The 21,716-nt window shown below is 41.3% G+C and overlaps 1 protein-coding gene across 1 annotated transcript; it reads left to right on the top strand.

The window, feature by feature from the left end:
• The first annotated feature begins 6,865 nt into the window (after window positions 1-6,865).
• On the top strand, window positions 6,866-20,971 carry LOC125898451 (transmembrane gamma-carboxyglutamic acid protein 3). Its single transcript, XM_049592246.1, has 4 exons — window positions 6,866-6,953; window positions 10,210-10,258; window positions 12,418-12,578; window positions 15,913-20,971. The coding sequence occupies exons 2-4, from the start codon at window positions 10,249-10,251 to the stop codon at window positions 16,456-16,458; spliced, it is 717 nt and encodes a 238-aa protein (XP_049448203.1). The 5' UTR covers window positions 6,866-6,953; window positions 10,210-10,248; the 3' UTR covers window positions 16,459-20,971.
• The last annotated feature ends 745 nt before the right edge of the window (window positions 20,972-21,716 follow it).

Below are 21,716 nucleotides of genomic sequence, written 5' to 3'. Positions count from 1 at the left end.
TGAGTGCTGCTCAGAGGGGCAGGCTTATGACGCCTTCAATGACCTACTGTAAGCTCGGAAATCCTAGCACTCGAGCTGCCTATACTGCCTATTAATGTCCCCACACGGAAATTAAAGCACAATAGACCACGTGACAGGTTTATTTTTGTAACATACATGATAGGCCAGCCCAGAGGCGTAAGGTAGTAACAACGAGCCTTAGTGCCTCAAATTAGGGATTACTCATTTGATTGTATAATTTATTTATAGCTCTTGTAGGGTAAGCATATATTCTGTAACATAATTTGTAGTAGTTATAGATTATTAGTGGTTATTTATAACAACAAAAAAAGAAAGAAAAACAATGGAGATGGGTTTGCCTTTTCAAAGGCATAAATAGCAAATAGTTAACGGAGTTTTGCTTTGAACACAGGCATATTTCTAAGGCAGCCATCTAAATTACTCACAAGGACCTGTTTTTTGCCTAACATACAGTTGGAGGGCCCACTCTCTCTATGGGCCCCCACACCCCATGGGCCCCAGTGCAACCACTCTGCTTGCACTGTCTATATTTACATGGCCTGGACTAGCCAGTATACTGCTGTGTTTATATTATAGCATTATGTTCTTAATAGAGAATGTCTACCTGACATCATAATACATTTCTGGGACAGGGGTGCCGTCTTGTGAGGATTGCGCTGCGTTACCTGTGCGCACTACATACTTATTACTTTGTATTTATCCATACAGTAATTAAAGTCTAAAGTAACAGCCAGCAGATGGCTACATGATTCAGCTTATTTACATGTCTGCTATAGGGAGGGAGGGACTTGTTGTGATTTTGAGAATGCAAAGTCAAAGTCACGCTGTGTTTGTATGTGGGGCCCATGTGGGTAGTAAATGGGCTGAAAAATGGGCTGTGTGCAACTGCCCACAGGGTGGACAATGGCCCCATACCAGTTGCCCAAATGGGAGGATTTACCCAAGTGGGTTCCAGATAAGATGCCCATTTTAGGCCCGTGCCTATTTGGTATCCAGGTAGCCCTTGCAGAACCCATGTGGGCAATTGGGATCAGGACCAATGTGGAACCAGTGGACAATCCCATACAGGGCCCATTTTTCAGCTCATTTACCACCCACATGGGCCCCATGTATAAATGTTGGCTGGTATATTTTGACAAAAGTCATGAGTGGGGGGGGCATCAGGCTTTTGCGATGATGCCTTTCTGCCCTCATTATAAGTAGTAACCTCAGGAGTTGGGATGGCAGGCATAGCAACAAGCCATAATTGTATGCCAGTTGGTATTGTCTGAATTTACAGTCATGGGGGACGCAGAAAACACTTGATTGGATGCAAAATTAGTGTACACCTCCAAGGATGAGTCATCAACATTTTCTGTTGTTTCCAGGAAATGACAAACTCTAAAATACCATTAAGAATACCAGCAAAATATTTTTTGTTATTGTTGGGCCAGATACTGGCATAGAGGTGAGGATCAGTGACGTGAAAAACAAAAAACAGAAAACAGAAAACAAAAAAAACAAAAAAATACTTTGATTTTATGACATCTTTAAACATCTAGTCTTAGAAATAGTCTATTGGAACCACATTTATACATTACTGTTTGGTTGCCTTGCTTTGTTTTAGTCTTTTTTTTTTTACTCTATTATTTCAGGTTTTACTATTTTCAAATTAATAATGTCCTCCAATGAAACTTTACCCTTATCTCATTTTCATAAAGTATGAGAGCTGACAAGGCATGATGGAGGAATTCAATAATCATAGATAACAGAAGTGTCGCTACCGTATTGTAGGACCCCTAAATAAAACACTCTGGTAAACATTCCACCTTCATATGTCACATTTCAAGCAGTTAATGGACACCAGACGTAAATTTTCAAATGTCCGACAGCAATTGAATGCGGCATTACCGCATCATGCTACAAGGAAGCGAATAATAACGGAGAGCTACGAATGGTGATCCCAGCAGCTGACTTGTACAGATGTCTGTTAGAAAACAACGCGCCAGCCTGCACTATCTTTGTATGGCTGCTAATTAATAATCAGCATTGTGAGAACTTCGGTCACGTGATTTGTTGAGCTAAATGGCAAATTAAATCCCTAAAACATCTGGGCTGGGGGCCATAACATATATTTCCCATGTATGTGTATCTCATGTGGCCTAATGATGTGCACAGATGCAATATTAAAAAGCAACACTTTATTTGATGACAAGGGCTGAGTGTTAGTATAGATACACCTTTAAATATAAAACCCTGGTGATTATCCCTGATGCATTTACACAGCCTGCACTATAGGCTCCTAACAACACAAAAGACTGGTTTTCAAATTGATTATGCTCACAGAAAATGGCTTTCATGCATTTCCAGAAAAGTGTCTGGTAAAGGACATTCTTTACTTAGACTGTATAGTGTATGACCATATTGACAAAGCACTTGTGTCTGTTTAACAGTTTTATAAAAACGATTACTTCATAACAAATCATGATCAGATATTGTTACAGTTCAAACTGCTTGGATACTCCATCATGATTCATGTATAATATACTGTCGTTCTTCCATTAGACTAACTGTTTTTTGTTTTTTTTAGGATACCCTAGTGTGCAGTGGGGTGGAGGCTATTCTGTACAGACAGCTGGGCCCCATTGCTCTTCATCGTGGAGCACATCAAAACAGACCGTCCACTGGGGAAGAAGAAAAGAGGTATTCAGCCAGGTGATGAGTGTTTGCTCTCTGATAAGCAGCCAATTTCCAGAGGGGACTCCAGAGGGAGCCAGCATGCATCATTTGTAACAGCCATCCATCCACCACTAACATGTCTGGCTCCTCGTGAATAATGTTAACAAGGCTTTGGCCTCACTTCTGCCTCTCATTCATCTCGTTGTCAGGTAGAGAACGCCTTTCATGCAGTCAGGTGAGCAAGACACACAACTTCTGACAGTTTCACCTGATTTATCTTCTAATACGCTGCCCTGTGCTCCAGCCTGCACGATGGGTGAGTGAGTGACCCTCAAGTTAGGCTGCCTTTTTTGTCTTGTTGTATTCCTAATGTGAAACCTAAAAACACTCTTATGTCATAAAACATTAAACTTCAGAGAAAAGAGCAAAGGTGCTATTTCACACAGAAAATGTCATATGTTTAATGAGTGCTATTATGACCCGCTTTCACACAAGTCATTTTGAGATGTCACAGGAGGGAAAGCACAGGTGTAACTAATACAGTGAATAATGGCTGTATTCCATTATAGCTGCTTCAGTTTTAGGGTCCTGTTATTGTGAATGCTGGCTCACTGGGACACAGAGCCATCACTGATGTTATTACTCACACCCGTGCTGGTGCTGCTATGACAAGTCAAGATGTCTGCTGTGAAGAAGATCTATTGTGTAGGCTGTTGTCGGTGGGTATCGTTGATGATTCCCTGAGGGAAACCCCAGTCATCTGATTGCTCACCTGCCTACACATCTGTCACCTGCTATCAGCCACTCTCCTCATCTAATCTCATGCCTGCCTGCTTGTTTCTTTGTTGCTGACTATAAGCTTGAGTTTAGACCAAACAAAGACTGGTTTATCCTCTTTTGCTTTGTCTGTTGAGTCTGCCTGAGCTCCATTGTCTAAGCCAAAAGGCACAACTTTAATATGCCACACACATTGTGCACACAGATGTTTTTACTTATTTTGTCTGATTAGACCTCCTCAATGGGTTGTGTGGGCAAGTACACATGCATTGTTATACTGACAGGTGTTCCTATTATTTTGTCTAAATAACAGCTCTTATCATAGTATAACACAATACTGCTCAACAGCACCACAAACCGCAGTGTCCGAACTGACCATACAGTTGAGTCATTGGACCATGTACACTTGCGGATCAGTTTGGCACCATGGAAATAACCACATGGATGTTTGGAGCACACACACATGGGAGAGAATTTTCTTTTGAGAGGGGTCTCAAATATATAAATATCAAGTTAGTGCTTGGTAGGCATTGATTTCTCATAAGTGAGAGACATCTGAAGACAATACTAACACACCTTGCAGTTTTACCGCCTCACTCCCCACCACTAGGAAACTACTTTGCCAGGAGGAGAGTGGACAGGAGCTCCAAAGATGGACCTTCAGTTTGCAACTGTAGCAATTCAAATACAGCCAGCACATAACCCAGCGCTGGGGGTCACACCAGTGAAAAAGGTGGTATTAAGATGCAACCTATGGGTAACAATGGCAGGCGAAGCTGAATGTAGCAAAGGCGAAAACCTAGATTGAAGATATATTAATCATGACCTAAGGCATCCATTGGTACCAACCATGTCATGCTATGTTGTTGGGAAGAAGCTAAGTATTGCTCCAAAATTAGGCTAAATTTTGGCTGGAGAAAAAGGGGCTTTAGTTATTGGCACGGTGGTGCAGTGGTTAGTTCTGTAGCACTGCAGCAAGAGGGTTTAAGGGTTGAAACCTGCTGGCCAGCAGGGGCCCTTCTGTCCGGAGTTTGCATGTTCTCCTTGTCTCAACATGGGTTTGCTCCTGGTTTTCTGGGTTCCTCCCACAGTCCAAAGACGCGCAGGTTAGGTTAATTGGTGACTTTAAATTGTCCACAGGTGTGACTGTGATCATGAAGGTTGTCTGTCTCTATGAGTCAGCCCTGTGATAGTCTGGTAACCTGTCTGGGGTGTACCCCGCCTCTCACCCAGTGTCAGCTGGGATAGGCTCCAGCCCTCCCGCAACCCTGAATAGGATAAGTGGTTGCGGATTATGAAGGGATGAATGAATAAAAAAAGGGGGCTTTGCCATTTTCAACACAGCTGCCCTGTGTGGGCTACCACAGCAGTCAAAAGTTTCAATGCACAGCAAGAGGATGTGTTGGTTGGTTACTTCGGTGAGGCAACAGACTTGTTTTTTGGACTAACTCCATGTGAGGCACTAATCTCTGACAGCTTCGAAATGTAGACCTTAAAGGAAAAGGTCAGTGTATATGATTTTAATGTGTAGGGTATGTTTTGTAATTGAGTAACTTTTGATTCTTCTTAACTTACAACTTACCTCAGCAGTGGGGCAGGTTGTAACAGTGGAGCCTCTTGTATTATACATCCGATTATTGTTTGGTAATTTAATATATGTTTTAATTCAAATTTCATTCAAATATATTTAAAAAATTAATACTAACATGAATACAACATATTATAAACCAACACGTTCTCGCTCTGACCTTGTCACTTATCACTGCTTGGTCGTGGACTTTCCACATCGACATATGACGTGCAAAGTAGCCTGGATGCGTCTGTTGTGGATGCTCTCGATCGCTGTGTGAACTTCAGCCTGTTGCGTTCATTGTGTCTTTTCAACATACACTTACGTTTTCACAGGAAATGTACAGTTAGCACACAGTCTCTTTCAAAATAAACGTACTATGTCGGTACAGCAATGTAAATTGATGTTTTTTCCTTTGACAAAAAATGCAAGTGGTTGTGTTTCGGAAAAAAAATAACAGGGTTTAGATTTACAGCCATAGGCTACTGGAAGGGAACACTGGCCTCCCAGGTGAAAGTCAGTGATTGTTGGACCCCTCCCACCTGCCCTAGTTAGTTTTGGCCTCTTTACCTTATGTTATTGTCTGGCTGCCTGTATATCCTGACACACTGTTACACACTGATAGCACCTGGCTGTGTATCATGCCAACGTGAAAGGACAGCTTTTTATTGTCTGTGTCTGATGCGGACGTCATGCCCAAATGCCGATATTCGACAACATTTGAGTGGAACCAGGTTGTAGTTAGCAAAAATAAATTGGCCTATTCTTAAAAAATAAATAATTTAATAATAATAATTTACAATACATAATATTAACGACAGGCTAACTGTTACCCATAAATCCTTGCGCAAACATGTTAGCTAGCGAACACCAATAGTAGGCTAAGTTAACAGTTAACTGTTAGCTAACAGTAAACAGTTAGCTAACAGTTACAATAAGCGAGAGCAAGAGACTCTAAAATACCGTCCACCTCAGAAACAAATGACGATGATGTATTTTAATAGCTTTATATTGTATGCACCTTAAAAGTGTAACGTTATGGCAATCAGGGCTGCACATGGGCTGCACAATTTAACATGCAACTCAATTTTATACTGTGTATGTATAAGGGGGTCCCTGCTTCATCCATCTTTCAGCTAAGGGGTCCTTAGTCTGATAAACATTGCACAGCCCTGTACAAGACAAATAAGAGTATTCTGTATCAAAATTTTGGAGCTTTAACACAATAAATCATAAATCGCACAAACAAAAATATGAGCATGTTCGATAACCTCGCTCTTTTGGCGCATTCAAGCACAACACTGCACATGAGCCTATAAAGGTCACATGTGAAAAATTAATTTGAGTTTACAGCCAGAATTCTAAGAATAAAGTCACGATTCATTTTAAACTCACAACTCAAATAACGGTTTCACGTATGGCCCTAATCCTCTTCCGTATGAGCGCGTGGTCAGACCTGCACTGAGGATGATGGGAAGTTGAGTATTTCAGAGTAAGGTGTGGCTTTGTGGAGTTTTATTTGTCTCTCTCATGTACACACATTCCTCGCAGTAAACTATCTGTCTAGTGGCGGGAAATCCGTCATTTAAAGAATTTTCACAAATTTAACTGTGACCTCGGTGGCAAATTAAAAACTGCTCTGTTAATCTTATTAAACCCCAGTGGTAGTTCAGTCAGCCTCCGCCCCCGGCAGACCTCTATATGTATGTATACCGTTCTCTTTCCCTTTTCTTTTCACCACAAGTTTCCCCCGCCCTTTCTTCGTGCGTCATTCGATACTTATCGGGGTCTTGATTGGCCAGTCTCAGGGATTCCTCCTCTTCTATTGGCTCTCTGATACGTCAATCACGGTCATTTGCATGGCTGGTGTGGGAGTTCCCTGGAGTTGGAGATGGAAGGGGAAAGGCTTCTACCAAGCGGAATGAAGGTAAGAAAGATTTTATATTTCCTTCTCCTACTAAAGTAGAAAGAGGACTGAACCGTTACGTGCCTGAAAAAAATAATTATTCTCAAGCTTTATGTGGTTTATAAAAGTGGGACATAACGTGTCGACACAATTCGGCGGAGAAAAAATGACTTAAAGTCAACACGAGTCTTGATGAATTTTTTATATGCATTTAACGTTACAAAAGCACGAGAAGGCGCTGACATCTGAACGACTTAAGAAGCCTGTTTATATCCCCCTGATTTAAAAAATGGTTTCTTGTGTTTTGGGTTCAACACGAGGGTTTATTATTTAACTATATCAACAGTATTTTGGCTTGCAGTTGTAGAAACAGGATGCTACTTGATGAACAGCATTGTGTCCGTGCGTGTGTGTGTGCCTTATCTGTGTGCTCTCTATAGGCTATTCCAGGACAGAGACAATTAAAAAAAATAGATATTAGACAATAGATACCCTGTTTAAAACAGTATCCTGTATCCTAATTACTCAAGTTGGTCTGGATTTAGAGCCTCCCATATCTCTGTCTCTGTTGCTATGGAAACCCCCAACCCCGTCCCTCTCCGTCTATATTTATAGTAGCCTATATTTGTCAGAGGTACGACTAAATATAAAAAAAAAAAACTCCCTGCAATATTTCAGGGAGCAGTGACATGCATTAATCAAAACTATCTGTTTCCCAGGTGATACATGCCAGGCAGACCAAAATTGGGGTCATTCAGTTACCCCAAATAATAGCCTAACAAAGATCATAATACATAAGAACAGAGTGGAGCAGATGCAAAAATGTGAGAGAAAGAAAATATGACACACAAGCATGTCTCACGGATCTGAAAAAAAATTAGGCCACATAAACTGAAAACTTCATTATGGGAAGATTTGTAAGTAAAAGCCACCTGTCTAGTCAGTCTGAAGTGGATTTGTGCAAGACGTGTTACATTTTGACTCAGCTGATGATTCACTCTGTTCAAAATTAAATTCAAGAGACTTGATGTTTCTTGTGAATTGTCCCAGTTTAAAGGACTATGCTGGTGTTTTTTACATGGTTGCTTACATGTCTACTAGCAGGAATGATGCTGAAGTGGTATTAGTTTACATCGCTGCAGAATTTTCCTTTAGGAGACCTGACAAACAGCAGCTGGAGCCAGAATGTAAACCAGGGATATTCAACTTACTTTGCCTGGGAGCCAAATTTGGAAAATTTTGGAAGGCCAGGGACCAGTTAATAAACAAACATTCAAAATAATAATCAGTATATGTAATACATGAATTGCCTGTTATAAATTTGCCGTCCTCACTCATCTTTAACATGAGGTAAATCCAGTCACAGCAGCCATGCACAGGCCAGCTGTATGCAGGGACATTTCCAGGATATGACGCTATTTAACCTCTGTCAGGGGGGATCCTCCCCTTACACACAAAACAAGCACTATTTTATGTTTTTTTTTTTTATTTACTATGGAACCTTATTGACATTCAAAGTACAAAAAAGTGTGAATCAGTTGGTTTTTAATGTAAATTTGAAAATGGGTGGCGGGCCACCTGGCACCATATCAAAGGCCATATCTGACTCTCAGGCTATAAATTAAGTGTCTGATGTAATCTGTACACAGAAGTGATGATCAAAGCCTGTGGGTAATTCTGAAACTGGAACCAGGTCAAGTGTTTGACAGCAGTCAGGATACATTTTCTACCATGAGCATATGAGCTGTTTGAGCCACCATATGATCACAGAAACACTTAAACTGTTTTGTGTATTAATCCTGTGCTAATCAGCACTGTTTAGCCTTTGTGCCAGTGTCTTGAGTTTTTCAGTCAAGACTCGTTCTCAAGGTTTCTGGGTGTTGTTATGACATTATCCAATAATAACTGTACAAAGTGTAATACTACTTAATGTGTGTGCAGGCTGATGGTTCACAAATTTTGCAGTTTCATTTTCATCATTGAAGTTGATTTTATGTATTTAGCTCATTATCACAAATTTGACAATCTGTACAGCATACAACATCCTCATTCCTCCAACCCTAAATATACAGATAACAGAAAACTCCCCTAAAATGGAAAAAAAAGAAAAAAAAACCTTTAGGAAGGGAGGGATTTTTCCCCCAAGATGGACAGACATGCGATAGATGCTATTTTTACAGACCAACATAGCAAAATTCCAATAGTCATCTGTGTCATTGCTTTATTTATCACTTTACAGTGAAACTTTGCATTAGTAGCCAAACTATGACCTCCATAAAGCCACTGAAAGCTACAAACACTTGTATTTTAGCATCCTGCTGAAATGACCTTAGTTTACAATAATCTAATTTTCGTCATAAAATATAAAAGAAAAGTCATCATGAGAGACTGGTCAAAAACTGCGAAACTCTCGATACTTCAAAAATGAAATCTAAGTTGTAAAAGAAAACCATTCCTGACAGTAGTACATGAGACAGATAGTCTGTTAAAAAGAAATGTTGCTAAAGCAGCTGTCCATTATGATTACTGTTGCTTGTGAACTGCGGTCAGACTTTCAAAGTAGGCGGCGCTGATCAAACGTGAGTCTAGATTCTATCACTGTATTGACTATTTCTGACCTCAAATGTTTTCAGAAACATATTTTAGCGTACTGTTAAGCTGCTCTGGCCGATGGGTGATGCTTTGTTTTGGCTAGACTGTTTCTAACACAGTCACCGGTTCTAAACAGTACACTGAAATATGTTTCTGTTGCTGCCTAGTTTGACAGTTTGACAGCAGTTCATGAGCAGTAATTGATGTGATTGACATCTACCTTCCCAGCTCTAATTGGTTGTTTCGTTTACCTGCACTGGATTCTTGCAAATGCCATTAGAATCCCTAAGAGGAGGAAGAAAATGATTTTTTTCCACAGATTATCTGTCTCATGTACTACTGTTGGGACCATTACAGCAAATATGACAAGAACCTATTTTTATAAGTGTTACTAAAGCTTTAACCCCAACATGCTTTTTTTGTGGGAAGGCGGGGGTTTGGGCTGTTGGTGTAAGCCAAATTTAAAATGACAGATATTACACTTGAACATGAATATCGCTTGTATGTCTGGGCAAGTTAGGCTGTTTAGATGCCAGGAAATGTATTATTACTGTATCCAAGTGGAGATGGTGAAAATGTCTCTTCTTGTGGAGGATGTATCACCCTGCTGGACAGTGATCCAGTCCCTTTGTTAAATAATTCTGTCAGTCATGGTGTCTAATGCAGTGCTGTGTTCTCCCTGCAGGTCTGCTGTCTTTTGGAGTGTGAGTAACAGGGCAGAAGCATGGCTGCTGGTGAGAACAAAACACACACACACACACACACACACACACACACACACACACACACACACACACACATCCATTGGCTCAGATTATTAATATTTGTATATTTGGTTTTTGTCAAACAGGTCAACCTCTTCTCAAACACACACACAGCTGTTGCTGTCCATCAGTCTTCCTGTCTGGCTGTCTGCCTCTTCCTCTAACATCACCAACAGAAGCAGCTCCTCTGTGTGTATCACTTAGTGGGAGCAGGTTTTTAGTGGTGGATCTGGTCATTATGTCATTTGTAGTATCCAGTAAACAAAAATACCATTACCTGTCACAACCTGATTCAGGGCCAGATTTACCAATTGCCACTAATCTGATGCTTTCCACAGTTATAGTTCGACATGTAATGGCTGGTAGGGTCAGGTATCAGTCCTTGATACCTTTAAGGTATTGACCAAAAAAACCCAGTAACAAGTAGTATTGAAACTCCAGTCAAACGACACCTGCGTTCGATCCTTTTTGCACCAGCAAACAGCAGTTAACATCCAACACTGAGCCATTAAAGGGTTCCAACAAACTCACACCAACACTCAACTCATTAACAATGGTTAACAACAGGCGTCCGTGGCTTATTAGATAGAGCCGGCATCCCATGTAGGATGCGGCTCTTTGCTGCACGTCACTCCCTCTCTCTCTCTCTCTCTCTCTCTCTCTCCCTTTCACACTTAATTGTCCTATCGATTAAAGGCAGAAATGCCCAAAAAATAATCTTAAAAAATCAATCAACCCAGTTAACAGGTAATGTTAGCCTTATGATGCTAACAGTTAGCCTTGTCACTGTGTATGTGAGGCTGGGCAGACTCTCACAACTGTCTCCAGTGCAGGGTTCACACTCCCACAGCAGCAGCTACAACCCATATAGTCTGTGGCATGGTAGAGTCAAGCACGGTGTAATTGATGGAATTGGCAGTTAACGCGCTGAGATGCCATCAAAACAGTTGAAAGTATGGCTATGCTACACGCCATTCCATTCACATGATGGGTAGGCCTACTATTGGTATTGGTATGACTTTAAGGGTACTGGTATTGTAAATTTTTAAATGATACCCTGTTGGCTGGACATCTAAAATTGATATGATTATAAATTGTGACATTTATCTTGACTATAATAAATGTCAAGATAAGTATTGTATTGCATGGAATTTCCTTTTGCTGGTTTATTATATTTGGCCTGATGAAGTCAAAAAATTCTGAACCTCTGTGCTGGAATTGGGCCAACTCGGTTTGTTTGACCTCCTTGCTAGATGTGTTACAGCTATTCTCACTTCAATTTTATTGGATTCAGACAATTGACTCAAATTAATCAAATTAATTTGGAATCTGAAGTAATGTCCTTTTAACTCAAGTGTTCATAATAAACAGTTTTCTTGTCATTTGAAGAATTGACTGTGAAAAATGAGCATAAACCTATATTTTGATGTTTAGTTAGCAGTGGAAACAAGCTGTAAACACAAAGCTGACATCACTTTTAAGCTAATATTGGGAAGTGTTGGTAAACAGCTGCCTATTTACACATCCAGCAGTTAAGGAGCATCATAAGGATTCATTTGGAGCAGTGTGTGTTCACCAAAAATGTACTCTTCTTTTAGCTCCTATTTTTGGTCTTCACCAGTGCCTGGGGGAATATCTGTCCATTTAGCTGCTAAATGCTCTACTAACAGCTCGTCTTTAAGTCTGTCTGCATGCTGTTTGGTGCTGAGTAGGTAGTGCACAGTGGATTTTGTCTTTGAAACCAGCTGCCTGCTACTTGATGAAAGCAGTAGGACTGAACCAACTGCTAAAGTTGTGGGCTGCAAAATCAAAAGAATGAACTGAAAGAGGCAAAGAAAATCTGTAGAGTTGAGAGGCACTGAAGAATTGGTGATAATTCTGTGTGGGTTCGTCACGATGATCACTATGATAACATTTGTGGGTTGGCTGAGGACATGGATTGATGGAGAGCAGTACAAGAGAATATCACCACTCTGTCAAAAAGTGGTAACTTGCTCCATTTGAGATAAATGTGTGGGAGCTCTAAAAGGTACAGGGGTGAAAAAAACAGTTTTTCTATGTAAATAAGTCTTACATGCTGTTGAGTAACATAAATGAACTTTGGATTTTGTCTCATGTCTGTGTTGCAGCATTCCTGGATGGTAAGGATGCTCACTCCATCCTGAAGCGTTTCCCTCGAGCCAATGGCTTTCTTGAGGAGTTGAGACAGGGGAACATCGAGAGGGAGTGTGGTGAGGAGAGCTGCAGCTTCGAAGAGGCCAATGAAGTGTTTGAGAACAAAGAGAGAACGGTGAGTTAGCGCACAGCAAGCGTGTGCACCAATTCCTCCAGCAATTATGCTAATGTATTTGAACAGTGATGGCTGGAGTAGAGACAGCATCTACGTAACAGAACTATTACCATTTTGTCAGATAACTGTAGAAATGAAAGCCCTTCAATAGCCACTGTGTTTACATGAACACTGCACACGTGTTGCACAATTAATCCAAATGTAATCATGAACTCAATTCAGGCCTCTTTGTGATCTTTTTTTGTGATCGTTTTTTACAGTAACAATGACTGTGCCATGTTTATATCAATGAATGACGTACCACATTACAAGGAAGGACACTGATTTAGAAAATCTAATGTGTGTGAGAGACAGCAAAGTAAAATGCGGTGAAAGAACAAGCTTTTAAGGAAGAACAAAAATGTATTAGAGCAGGAAACACAGTAAAAGCGAGGAAGAACGATGTTTATCTATCTGCCCTGACTTCTAACAGAAATGCTCTGCTGTTAAGACTTGCACAGTCTGCTGTATGGCAGTAGATTCATAGATAATGACAGTCAAAAGCAAATATACAACCACATACAACATCACAAAAAGGTTGGGAAAGCCTAATCATAAAATCCCTGCCGCCCGACCACTAAATCATCCACAGTGGGAGCATTAAAAGATTTTAAGACCTATTACCTAAGTCAGCCGAAGATACGGCTCTGGTCAACACAGCACAAAAAGAGATGTTTTGCTAGACAAGTGTTATTTAATGCCTCCTCGCTACTGTTCTTATTGTCCTACCTGCTCTGATGTCAATGAATCATTTTTATTTGTCACATGAAACCACATAGGGTACCTTCTTCCCGACCTCAATTGAGAGAACAGGCAGATATCTGGGTGGCTGAGATCTTTAATGATTCTCCTGGGTTTTTTCTTGTAGCGTCTGATGTAAACATCATTAATGTGGCGCAGAGCAGCGCCTATTTTATGTTCAGCTGAACGAAGCACTCTTTGCGGGGTCTTGTGGTCCTGTTCAGTGCTGTTTCCATACCAGGCAGTGATGTCCCCTGTTAGGACTTCTGATGGTGAAGGAGTAGAAATTCCTCACTATTTTAGGGGATACCTGGAATTTCCTCAAGCGCCTGAGGTGAAATAGTCTCTACCTTGCCTTACTTATTCTTAAGACAATATGCAGCACCCAGGTCAGGCCCTTGGTGATGTAGATACCAAGGTACTTGAAATCCACCCTCTCTACTAATTACCCATTAATATTAAGAGGGTCGTAGTTCCTTCCCTGCTTCTTTGAAAAGTCCACCATCATCTCCTTAATTTTGTTGACAATCAGAAGAAGGTTGTTGTCCTGACACCAGCGGGTGTCAGACAGACCTTTCCGACAGGAACTGAGCTAAAGTCTCCGCTCTCTTCAAAGCCAGACAACAACAACAGTAATTTTACCTTGCTGAACATGGAAGCTGCTGATAAACCACTGCCTCGATCAGTTAGTCAGCTTGTGTTAATATGTGACTTTGTTGTTTTAAAGGGTTAGTTCAGGTTCACCAAAGGGATGAAAGACTGATATACAAATTGTCATTTGGCGAGTGAAGTATACCTTTAAGATTAGACTGATTGAAGTCTCCGGGGCAGCCTCTGTATTTGCTTATGGTGGAATGTAGACCACTGTAATATTGACCAATGTCAGTTGCCTTGGTAGAAATTGCAGTCTGCATTTGGTTGTCAATATCTCCAGGCCAGGTGAGCAGGAATGGGATAGCATTTTATATTTAACTGTTACACCACTTTTTGTCACCATGAAGCACACGCTTCCTCCTCTTTTCCTGCCAGAGCCCTCTGTTCTGTCAGATCAGCATATAGAAAAAGAGTTACCTGGTTGAATGTCGCTGTCTGGTGTTCCAGGTTTTAGGCAAGTTAAATGAAACAAAGGATTTACTGTTCCTGATATCCAGGTGGAAACTGATGCCGGCACAGAGGTCATCCAGTTTATTATCTAATGCCTGTACATCAGCTAAAAGCTTGGTAGAGAGGATCCATGTGGCCAGGATCGCAGCCGGTGTTTAATTCCTCTACACTTGTCTCTTTGCCTTCTCCGATGTAGAGATGAATGCAGAAATGAACACAGACATAACCCCATTTTAAGTAGGAATTGTGCAAATTTGCAGGAAAGCCCAATCAGTCTTCCTTCAGCATTGGCAGTATAAAAACAAAATCGGGGAGTGCAGTGAAATGCCGCTTGCCTACTTTTGTTTATACAGAATGTGCCTTTTTCGGGGCACTGGGGGGCATGAGTAAGTAACAAAACATGTAGCTCAGCGTGTGACATAAACAGTGACGTACTCCGAGGGAAGCCGTGGCTGGTCAGTCCTTCTGCGATTCTCTCATAAGTTGGCCCGTCCTTCACCGTTCCTGTCATTGGACCGGTAATGGCCTCTTCATTTGCGAGGGCAAGGAGGGCGAGCAATTCTTTGTCTCCCCAGTTGCTCATCTTTACAGTGTCTGTCAGGTTTGCGTTTCCCTCTTGCTACTAGCTGCTCATTCCTGCTATCAGCTGTTTTAGTCCACCGCCAGTGGATCCCACGTGCGGCATCATCAACAGCTCCTCCCACAAGTCATCAACAGCCCCTCCTGTGGCGGAAGGGCGCCTCGTTCTTTTTAAACCAAAAAGGTTCCGCCAATATTACTACCCTAGAGGGGGAAAATTGGGCACCTCGGATCAATTCGCCAATCCAGCTCTGTGTGTCTAAACGCTTGCAGCTTGCCGGCAAAAAGGCCCAACATTCGAGGAAAACCTGGCAGTGTAAAAGGGGCCATAGTCTTGCTTTTCTGTGTGGTTGGGGTCATAGCTGGTGCCTATCTTCTCCGCTTTTTCCTTTGCGTTAACTCTGATGTTTACATTGAAAACCTTGACTGGCCAGGTAGCAGAATTGGCAGGAGGAAAATTTTCAAAGTGGTTTTGAAGTTGACCATTTCCCTATGCTAGCTAGCTCCCACCAGACCCAGGTGATAGGCAGTGCAGTAAACTGAAGAGTAGCAAAATTAACTTATAGACTGATACGTAACCAATCAAAAATGTTCTTGGCGGTTAACTATCGAATGTTTTTGACTGGTTAATGGTTAACCATTGATATTCCTAATCCCATGCCAATGTTGGATGCAAATTTGTAATGCAATGCTTTATTAAGCACCCCTCTGGTTATTGTAAAGTCCATGTATACATGCTGATCAGTAATAAAAATCTCCCCTATTCTGACTTTAGTGTCAGTTTCAGTTTTATCCTTACTTTAAATTGAGCAAACAGCTTAAAATCTACCCAGGAAGTAAACATGTATAATTTCTCCTTTGTGCTTCCTAGATGGAGTTTTGGAAAACTCGCAGCGTCTACACGGTGAGCAGCAACAGCGAGGGACGCTCTGAGCGTGCCGACACCGTCTACATGGTGGTACCTCTGCTGGGAGTGGCCCTGCTCATCATCATCGGCCTCTTCCTCCTTTGGAGGTGCCAGCTTCAGAAGGCCACTCGTCGACGCCCCGCCTACACCCAAAACCGCTACTTGGCCAACAACCGCAACACCCGCAGTCTGCCACGAATTCTGGTTCACCGGGAAGCACATAGTGAAAGCTCGCACCAGGAGTCCAGTTCACGTCCCACTGTGGTGGTGAGCGGTGCTGAGAGAGGAGCAGGTTCCCAGTCGGACTCTCGTGGCCTCCACCAGCAGAACACTTGTGCCCTTTATGTCCAGGACTCCTCTATGTCAGTGGCCTCACGGTTGTCCGGCGCAACACCACCTCCATCTTATGAAGAGGTGACAGGACACCTGGAAAGCAGTGGTGACGAGACCTCAGCACCTTCATACAGCGACCCTCCACCCAAATATGAGGAGATTATAAAGGAGAAATGAAACCAAGGCAACAATAATGCTGCCATGGCTGTTGCTCCCCCGCTGTGTCTGAAGGAGGTCAGTGCTGCCAGAAGAGCAGCTTCTGCCTCAGTTGGTGCTGCTGGCTGTGGGTTGCTGTAACCCATGTTGTAATTCCCACTTTTCTGCACCATACCTTTGTTTCACTCATAGGTGCAACCTAAAGCCAGTCACTGCCATGATTATATGTGCCACCCAGGATTATTGTTCATAGTTGACCCTAAACACCTAATGAGATATTTAATTTCTTTGTCTTCATTTTGCTTTGGCAAACTGAATGGCAGACTGTGTTCCTGGTGCAGGTGCAGCGAGATACATGGAAAGGGTCTGGCAAGCAGCACGCTCACTGATCCATCTTTGGACCTTGTAGCAGGCCAGAAAAGTGAACGGGATAATTTGAGGTGGCAATGAAGCTCCATGCTGCAGCTGGGCTTTTACACTTGCAGAGCAGTCACTGTGACTGTAAGGTTTCCTTGGCAGTGTGCATATATGACTTTAAACTGTATATTCACAGTCAGTAGTGGAAGTATTGGACCTTGAGCCACAGCTGTTGTTTAGTTGGACATTCTCATGGTTTATTGTTTTAGATCATTTACAAGTTTGGTTTTTGCAGATAAAATAAAAAAGTGACTCTTGTGTGAAGGCGAGATTAAAAAGCACTTCTCAACCTTAAAGGAAAGAACCATACGATACATCTTCTAATGCTAAATCCCTATTCCACTTTAGATCATTCAGCTACCAACAAGACTGAGCTCATTTACTTTCCGAATACTTGCACTATTGACTATTTCAATCATTGCGAGGTTTTCTGACCACCTCCACACACCAGCTGTTGTTCACTGCTGTGAGAGGAAATCCCTGCAGTTGTGCTTCCTTCTCACAACCTCACCATCACTACGACTACAAATGTGTGTAGACTGATCCTATGAGTTCTTAGTAATCATTTCACCAGCGCTGTGCCATATAGAGGCAGGTTTATTTGTTGCCAAATGTTCATTGTCTTAACACTTACCTGCTACCTTACTGTGACCACCGGTGTTAATATTTGACCAAACATGTATGGTGGGAGCTTTGTATTGACAAGTTTAATAGAGGGTTGTTGTTTTGAGTCAACCCTCTGAATTCTTGCGTATTTGTTGTGATTGCAGTATGGGTTAGGATTGCTGAAAAGTTTAGTTGACACCAGTTTTGATAGGTCATTAATTAAGCAAAATTTCCAACACATGCTTATTCCAGTCTCTCCAAAGGCTGGATTTGCTGCTTTACTCTGTTTTATATCTTCAAAAATTGATTATCTTTGGGGTTTTGGACTGTTTGATTCATATGATAATTCATAATGAAAATAACCAAGGCAAGGGTTAATACATCATTCAGCCCCATAAAGCTGAACAGCAGTAGAGAATCAAACTCCTGCTTACCATGAAAACATGAGTGGACCTCAGAGGTACTCTGACACAATGAGAAGAATCACTATCTTATTATGTCAGTCACAAAACTTTCATCCTCTAAATCCCTGAGCTTCTCTGTAAATGACTGTCCTGGTAGTTCAGACATATACAGCCCTAATTCTGTGCTATGTGCATTTAAATTCATGTACTGTATGTGTGTAGATGCACACATGCACATTCACGCACGCTCACAAAGAGCACAATCAGCAGTCCCAGCTCTGTTACACTCACTGTACGATGAGTCAGTCGAGCACCTTTGTTGCAGTTGCTGAGTGGATTTGAACTGTGTTTGCCTCAGTCCTGATATTATAAAATTACCTTGTTTATAGTTGTTACATTTCACAGTTTATTGGATTTCTTTTAGGGGTTCAAGCCCAAAAGTCCACCTGACTAGATTTTCTGCCATTTTTGGCATCTCCTCCCAGGTTAGATTTGTACCAGATTTTTTTATGGATCATTATTGGACCAAGCTTATTAAATTTTTTAAAAGCTTAATGATATCACATTTTGTTCTGAAGATTTAGAACAATGAACTGTAAAGGGGTGTGGCTTAGCACATAAACAGACCTAACTCCACAGTCATTGGGCAAGTCGTCACGAAACTTGCATGATATAGGCTCGGACATACTTTCTGCATTGAACATCCACGGAGAGGTGCAGTCACACCAACACGAACTAAATTCTATCTTTAGTGAAACTGACAATCTACTTCAGCACCTGGTGGTAAACAGAAAGGCTGGGAGGGGAGCTTACCCTCCTCTTGCAGACGATGCCAGGTGAAAGTGAAACTAAGTGATGCTGCTGGGTCTGGAGTGAATATCTGTCAGATATCTAACTTGAAACTAACTTCATTGTGGTTGGCTTGAAAGCAGTGTTTTGGACTGGACTGGACTGTTGAGCAAGAGATTGGAGCATGAGCAGTTGCCGTGCTTACTATGCCTACAGTCCTCGTGGTCACAACAAATGGGCTGCATTTGGACATCCCCACAGGGGTCTGCATGGACCCTCGCGTACTAGGGTTGATGACGAGATTTACATCACATGGACCAAAGCTTATCTCCAGGGACACACACGTGGAAAGTGTGAATTGGCCTTATGTCCACTTAAGTACCTTAAACATACGCCGAAAGTTACATTCAAATTGACCATTAGAGGGCGCCACAACTACAAAAAGTGGGTGTGGCGTAACACAAATCAGGCCACAAATCAGAAATTGTTTGTCCAATCATTGCAAAACTCTCAGGATATGTTACATAACAATGTTTAAACACGTGTGTAAAATATTTCTGAAATCACCCAATAGGGGATGCCACCGGTTCCAAACAAGTGCATTGGTCTGGCGCAACATTGGACCATAAATCAATGACAGTTTATCCAAACATCATCCTCGGTGGATATTTTTAATTAAGCTGTTGAAGCATGTCCCTGAAATGTTTTTGCAGTTGCTCAGTAGGGGATGACAGTGTTGCCAAAGAAGAGCGTGGCCCAGCACAGATTTGTTTGTAAATGAATGAGCGTTTGTCTGATGGTCATAAAACCTGTTAGCTTTCTTTAATGCAGCTGTCAGAAACTGTCAAACTTTGCAGCTTTTAACCTCTAACGGTCCATGTTGGCTTGAACCCTGAAGTCGCCGGTTGCGGCTGTATTTTGTTTTTGCAGTTAGTGTAACAGTATAGTTGTGTGGACAACAGATACAATCAAAGTAAATAACTGTAAATAATAATGTTACAAAGTCTGAAGACATGGTCTCACCATCACTGGAGACATGACAGTCTGTAATGCTGACAGATGTTTAGAGCTGCACTGGGATGAGATGCAGATATTTAAAGTTTTAAATGTTTGACATACTCCTTCCTGATTATAAATCTTTTAACATGAGGAAAACTGGTGAAGAGTGGATGTGGTGTTTGGTTGCTGCCTGTCAGGAGACACATTGGATAAATACTAAAAGGTCTCAGTCAGAGGGGAGGGTTTGTCTTGTGTGATTAACACTGTTCAAGAACCATGCAAATTTTTTCCTGCAGTGTTTACAAAATTTAAGTAATGTGTTCTTTAGATTTTTGCAGGCCGTTTTCACATTCAAGCTGAACAGTTTTAGATTTTTTGATGGTTTTTTTGATTTCACACTGAATTTTTTGACACTAACACTTTTTCAGATCTTCAAAACTGTATTTTGTTTCTAGTTTGAAGGATTGATCAAGACTTTTTTTGCTTTGGATAAATAATGATATAAGACATCAATGAGGTTTGTTAAATATGGAGGAGAGCAGAATATAATTTGACCTGTAGCTGAACAGTTTACAGAATAACAGCCGCTCCCGGTGCGTGTATCTGCAGCAGCACCCGTGTAGGCTACGTCTCCTGTCTGTTCATATTCAGTCATATCCTCTAACATTCTCAAGGGTCCGAAGTCTTAATTAACTCCGCCCGCTGACAGAAACCAATACATGCAGGGAGCACTAAGAAAAAAACATAAAAAAAATCTAAAACAGCAGCATGGTTTGCAAAATGGTTAGCCATGATGAAAAGTACACATGATTAGGCCTCATTCATAAATCATGAGAGGCAGTATGGTATAATTTTGCATACAAATGTAAAATGCTCCTGTTGCAGCTTTAAATATTACTGATGTGTGAAAAATGGATGTATATGACTGAAAAACAAATGATGCTCTACAGCAGGATTAGTTGTGTTTACGCTGTATTTGCAAGGCACCAACACTGCCATGGTTTCTAGATGGTTCCCTATTCTTCACATTCACTAAGAGTCACATGTTCAGTCTGTGCTTCAGTAACAAGGAGTGTTCATATTTTGCCGAGTGATGTTTACATTATAGTGACATGTTAGTGGAGTTTTACCTCACCGAGTCTGATAAGGTGCACTTACAGCTTTCTGCCAGTGGCTTATTTTTGTATCCTATTGTACGCTAAGTTATTCACTGCCTTTTTCTACAGACTGCAACTCTTTCACATGGGCCTTTGTTTTAACACATTCCAAAACCAAGTATTCACTGTTTCAAATATAATAAATGAGTGATTGATTCTGTATGTTTCACTTAAAACTGATTTTTTCTTTCTACCAAAATGGATGTATTATATATTTAAATATAACTGTACCGCTCTCTTGTATACTTTCACTTGGCCTTTTTTTAAAAACTTAAATTAATTTTTTAGATATTTTTCAGCCAAAGCTGTGTGGATGAAATTTTGTACTTCATCCACCTTTACAAGCAGCCAACTTTGTGCTGTCTGTGCAGGTCTAGCCAGACCGCATCACCAGCTTCAGTACAGATTCTAGTGTGACCAGCGAAGAACACCATCTTGTTATATTCTCCCCCTGCACTGCTGCTTTACTGTCACTCTAAGCACAAGAGGGATTTTTTTTAAAATCTAGGTGTACAAATGCAGCATATAATGCAGCATGATGCTCCTGGGGTGTTTACCACTGTATAGTTTACTGCACCGCAAGCTAGTTTAGATGCAACAAAGAACCAGTATGTGTGATAATGTCAGGACTCTGGCACCGCCAAGTATGTAGGAACCTCACAAAAAGATCAACGTGACTGGGATCCAACCAGTGACTTTTCTGTCAGTCAAACCACTGTAACACCCTGCTCTGCTCTAATATGTCAAAGTGGGCAGCCTGTGGCATCGTCAGAAAAAGCTTCGCCCCATGCACACATGGCTCATAAATGCTACCCAAATCCTGCAATCAATACTAACACAGTGAAGGTTTTTAACTTTAAGATTTTTGTCAAGACTGACTAAGAGTTAAAGCTAAAAAAAAAAGTCC

Source organism: Epinephelus fuscoguttatus, linkage group LG12 (genome assembly GCF_011397635.1).
Source record: "Epinephelus fuscoguttatus linkage group LG12, E.fuscoguttatus.final_Chr_v1".
NCBI lineage: Eukaryota > Metazoa > Chordata > Actinopteri > Perciformes > Serranidae > Epinephelus > Epinephelus fuscoguttatus.
This window is presented reverse-complemented; position numbering and strand designations above follow the sequence as displayed.

Bases quoted from the DNA above. Each gene is read 5' to 3' on its own strand.
- LOC125898451 (XM_049592246.1), top strand. The intron at 12,579-15,912 runs GTGAGTTAGCGC...TGTGCTTCCTAG, and splicing joins TTGAGAACAAAGAGAGAACG to ATGGAGTTTTGGAAAACTCG.